At 43.3% G+C, this 5,367-nt stretch overlaps 1 protein-coding gene across 1 annotated transcript; it reads right to left on the minus strand.

The window, feature by feature from the left end:
* Positions 1 to 829: 829 nt before the first annotated feature.
* Positions 830 to 1,822, minus strand: LOC123129178 (oryzain alpha chain-like). Its single transcript, XM_044549415.1, has one exon. The coding sequence runs from the start codon at positions 1,627 to 1,629 to the stop codon at positions 1,039 to 1,041; it is 591 nt and encodes a 196-aa protein (XP_044405350.1). The 5' UTR covers positions 1,630 to 1,822; the 3' UTR covers positions 830 to 1,038.
* Between the last annotated feature and the right edge of the window lie 3,545 nt (positions 1,823 to 5,367).

Below are 5,367 nucleotides of genomic sequence, written 5' to 3' on the forward strand. Positions count from 1 at the left end.
GGGAAGGGATCGCCGGGATACACGGGTGTCGATCCACGCACATGTTGCCGGTTCCCAGCAGAGAGGACGCATAGATGAACAGCAACCACAAAAGGGGAAAAGGTAATTGTTTCTCGCTTCAGATTGGTTCTTTGCTTTAAAAATTATAGAAGTATAATTAGACAGATTTAGAATCAGTTATAATATTCCTACTTGTGCTTGTGTAAACATGAAGAAGAATAAGAGAGCAGGATCGATTCATAAATTTTCGATTCAGGTTTTGGGATTGGGTTCAGTCAGTGAAGTCCATCTTGCCAATTCCAATAAATAATAAGATTAGGTAAAATATTATTTACCCACATTGCATTACTACAAATTATTCTTTGATAAGTTTATCCAGTGTTTCTAGTGTTGTGAATTTTTTTTTTCATTTGTCAATTTTCTATCAAGTTTGATCATGTGAATGCAATGAACAGACACAAAAAGGTATGTTGACACCATGGCATCTCCATTAGACCAGACCCTAATTTTTTTTACAACATAGCCGTTGCATATGAGACTTTGTGTGAAACCTCGCCCCCCCTATGTCGAAATCCTGGCTCCGTCCCTGCCCGTGTATATATGCTGGAAGCTTTTTGCAAATCTTCCACAATAGTAGTTCGGTGAGGCCCTGGGCACAAACATAGAAAATAGAAGCACTGTGGTCTGTTCCATGTGCCGGCAAGAATATAATCCAACCAGCATCAGTATATTCTTGCATGAAAGAATAAGCCTCTGCTCCCTCTCCTATCTTGCATAATGAAGCCATGTGCGATATTCAGATGTTGCTAAAACACTTGACATACTTTGCTCGACTCTAGTAAAATAGTACTATTTTACAATGAGCCAACGATCCCAACAACTTAATCTCTATGAGAAATCCATCTACTTTTGTGTTAAAAAAGATCCTCTACTTCCATCAAATAAAAAAAGATCCTCTACTTGTTGTTCGTATGGAAACCATTGGAGATGCATGATGATCAATAAAAAAAACCAAGTAAATTTTCTGTAAACCAAGAATTAAGTTAGCCGATAAGTAAATGCTAGCCACAACCGCTCCCGGATCTCGCCCATTCTCTGTAATTCGGCCAACGACGGCTCCTCTGGCCAATACCCACAGCAAACGGCTTCGTACTCCTCTTGGATGAGATGGCTGAACTGGTCGATGCATCGGTTGTTATTGTAGACCTGAATGGCGTAGCCAGCGTTGTGCCAGTCGATGTCGCGGAGGGCCTCCTTAAATATGGTGTAGCGGTGCTCCTCGCGGGCGATGGAGCTGTAGGTAATGCCTTCTCGTACCTTCCACTCCGCGAAGATCTTCCGCGTTTCCTCCTCGCTCCTCCCCCTCTCCCAGGAGAAGATGGAGTAGCCTTCGTCATGCCACCGCCGGTCGATGAGGCCGAGGCTGCGCTTGAACCTGGTGTACGCGCGCTGCTCCTCCTCGGCGAGGGAGCTGTTGGTCATGCCGTGCTTGGCCTTCCATTCCGTGAAGATCTGCCGGGTCTCCTCCTCGCTCCTCTTCCTCTCCCAGCTGTCCGATGTGTTGCTGGTGGCCGCCGCCGCCGACACCAGCAAGAGCAGCAGCAGCGCTGACGCCGCCATGATCCTCATCACGAGGGGATCAATTGGAGCGATGGGACTACATACGTAGATGAGATGTGTGGAAGCTAGGGCGACGGGCAGTGACGCTCGATGGATCTCTCGTCAAAACGCTCGCTGGATCTAAGGCTGGTCATAGTGGGAGTAACATAGGTAGTAACATAGATGCCACATAAGCAAAATTGGTGATGTGGCAAGTAGTTAATGAGGAGAGAGGCAAATAGAGTAACATAATATGTTACCATCACATAGCGGTTTCCAATGCATAATGAGTCTACAAAGTAATAAATGAAGGCAACTATGTTACCACACCTATGACACTACCCACTATGAAGGTAGTAACATAGACTAGTATGTTACTAGTCTAAGTTACTCTCCACTATGACCAGCCTAAGTTTGGATTGTCGATTTGGTCTATATAGGCTGTATATTTAAAGGCGTTCCACCCGCCGAACGATCTGGTCCCGGTCTCCCGATCCGATACAGTTATCAATTAGTCTAGCGATTAGACTACCGATAAGAGAAAAGGGTCCCTCAAAAAAAAAGGGTCCGCCTGCGCCGTGCGAGTTGCGACGACCCTATCGGCATCCGATTGAAAAAATCAATCAATCAGCCAAGACTTCGCGCGTGTCAGGGTGGACGACACGAGCCCGTGGCCCGCTCGGTCCCGCCCAGCTCGGTCTGACCCGCTAAAAAAAATAGCCGGTCCGATCTGTCAAATATGGACCGAAAAATCTTCTGTCTGGACCGGCTAAAGCCAGGTCCGCTCGGTCGGACCCAAAAACAAGCCCAGGCAGACGAGGCAGCACCCGCAGATCATTCTCACGAGATGAGGGCAACGTTCTCCGGCCGTTGTGAGGGCGCCTCCGACGGCGAGCTCTGTCCGCCGTATGTGCCTTCGTCGCCGGGGGTCATGAAGCAGTAGTGTGACTTGCTCCGGCCACACGTACGTCCCGGGGTCTTCATCATTGTTGAAATATTAAGATGAGCCTAAGGCCTAAATCTCTAAGGGTCCATGTGGATCTAATTGGCACTAGGTGTAGGGTGAAACTTGGATTATGAAACACAAGCTAATGCTTGGACCTTGTTGTGGTCTATTAAAGTGCCAGAGAAGATCTGTAACTTTCTGTGGAGCTTGCAAAACACTCTATTCCAACAGAAGATGTCCGACATAGGAGGAACATGTCAGAGGTTGAAATTTTCCAGTTATGTGGAATACCGAATTCTTGGCGTCACTCACTTTTAGAGTGCTCGATAGCAAGGTGCGTATGGGCCCTAGTGGATGAAGATGTGGCTGATTATGTTCAAGCTTCGACAGAACCGAAGATGTGGCGCACTCCTCTTCCGTCGCCCGCCTTGACGCGACGCGGGTTACGAGAATGAGTCGACCTCACACCTATGCGCTTATTTTTTCTGGTCAGTAACAGAGAGTTTCTGACAGCTGAGCCACGATCTGAGAGGTCAGACCCACATCTCTCCACGCGGTTGTGCCTATATAAGTGTGAGGTGTCTCCTAACCTAGCCGCCACGAACAGATCACATCTGCTTCACGCGCACCATCCACCGTCGTTCCTTTGCTGCTGCTGCCGCCGGTGACTCCATCCCGTCCGCCGCGTACACGGTCGACGGGAGAGCAGGTCTCCAAAACCCCACCCCTCACTAGTGCAGAACCGGGCAATAGCACCGGTTCGTAAGGCCCTTTAGTGTCGGTTACATAACCGGCACTAAATTATGGTCACTAAAGCCCCCCCTTTAGTACCGGTTCAGCACGAACCGGTGCTAAAGGGTAACCACGTGGCACGAGCCTGCTCCGAGGGCCTGGAGCCCTTTAGTACCGGTTGGTAAGACCAACCGGTACTATAAGGTTTGGGGGGTTTTTAGTTTTATGATTTCTTTTTCATTTAATTTTGTGTTTCCATTTTAATTCTTTTTCGTTTGCTGGTATTTTACGATACTACACATTGTACACGTTATGCATATATATATATAGAATTTCTAGTGGAACCAATCATCGAGTTCAACATGATTGTCATGATATAAGCGTTCATATATAACACCACAAAAGCAAATCACTTAAGTTCAGAACGAAGAACACGGATATGAAAGGACAAGTACTAATTAAAAGCAGCATGAAGAACTAGCTAAATCACTCCTGCTAGCTACTCTTTCTCTGGTAAAATAGTATAGAACATGTATAGCTCTCCTGATTGATCATACTGGAGCATGCCGATGAACCTGTCTTCTAATCGTGGGCTGCACTTCTCATTGCTGCCCCCTAGTACTTCTCTACGATCATTAACAATTTTCCTCCAATCTTTCATTATTAAACATTCATCGCTTCTAGAAATCTTGAATGCATTCATGTGCAATGCAGGATATCTTGGCCGTAAGCTAACAATTGACATCTGATCTTTAGTCTCGATCCCCTGAGGCACAACTGTCATCGGGAGTCCCTGTTGAAGAACATCGTATAGTACTTAATTAATATACTTAGCAATGAAAGTTTAGCAAAAAAAATATGTATGCAAAATATGCACTGAGGACAAATAGTAAATATCTTACCATCATTCCTAAATAGATGTGACCGTAGTTCAATACCATCACTATTGGTCGCACGTTTTGAGTACTAACATTTCTAAGTGCAGGAAGAAAATTTGTCTTGACAGTATGAAGATCCTCAAGCCATGAAACATAATGACTTATCTCCTCGCAGTTTAGTTCAGCGCCGGGACAGTAGTAGGTCCTGTCTACCAAGCGTCGGACATGTTTGGTTGAATGGAGATACGCTGTCAATAGAAATTAGTTGTCAGTTATTTTTGAATAAGCAATATCAAAGACAAAAATATAGTTGAGAAGAACTCACATAATGGTAGAACTGGAGGCGTCTGCACATCGACCCATATGTCTCTATTATCTTCAATATCATCTTCCGAACGATTATCAAAGGTGATAACCATACCAGGCTCAAATGCATAAGCCTTGCATAGTGCTTGCCAAGTTTTGCATTCAAAATAGGTGTACGTGTGTGCATTATATACTTTGACGTTGAAAGTATAACCATCATGCTCAGTTTTCAGGTAAGCTCTCTTTACCTCCATATTTTCCATATCTTTGAATCCTATCTTATCTAAGACAAAAATTCTTGCATTGGTAGGGGATGTGCTAGTAGAATAGTGAAAATTAAAAATTATAAGTCAGGCAAATGAAGCATATATAAGTCATGCTTAATTACAAAAACAGACTTGTCGTTGTGACTTACTGTATCGAATTCGAAAGTCTCATCCAGCTTTATGCTGAATCGCCTACCATCAACAAGGAAATTTCTGTCGCATTGGCCGCGCTGGTCTTCACAGTATTCGCACATAATGAAATTTTTTCCGTCGTCAGACGACATTTCCTATGTTCATATTAGGCGAAACATTAAACACTTACTAATTCAATTAATTTAACTACTTCTATTAATTCAACTAAGCATTTACTAAAAATAAACTAGTTATATTAATTCAATTAGTTCAACTAAGCATTTACTAAAAATAAACTAGTTCTATATATTAATTCAACTAGTTCAACTAAACATTTACTAAAAATAAACTAGTTATATTAATTCAACTAGTTCAAAGTAAGCATTTACTAAAAATAAACTAGTTCTATATATTAATTCAACTAGTTCAACTAAACATTTACTAAAAATAAACTAGTTATATTAATTCAACTAGTTCAAAGTAAGCATTTACTAAAAATAAACTAGTT

Source organism: Triticum aestivum, chromosome 1B (genome assembly GCF_018294505.1).
Source record: "Triticum aestivum cultivar Chinese Spring chromosome 1B, IWGSC CS RefSeq v2.1, whole genome shotgun sequence".
Lineage (NCBI taxonomy): Eukaryota > Viridiplantae > Streptophyta > Magnoliopsida > Poales > Poaceae > Triticum > Triticum aestivum.

Excerpts from the sequence above, each read along its gene's own strand:
- LOC123129178 (XM_044549415.1), bottom strand. The coding sequence starts at position 1,629 with ATGAGGATCATGGCGGCGTCAGCGCTGCTGCTGCTCTTGCTGGTGTCG.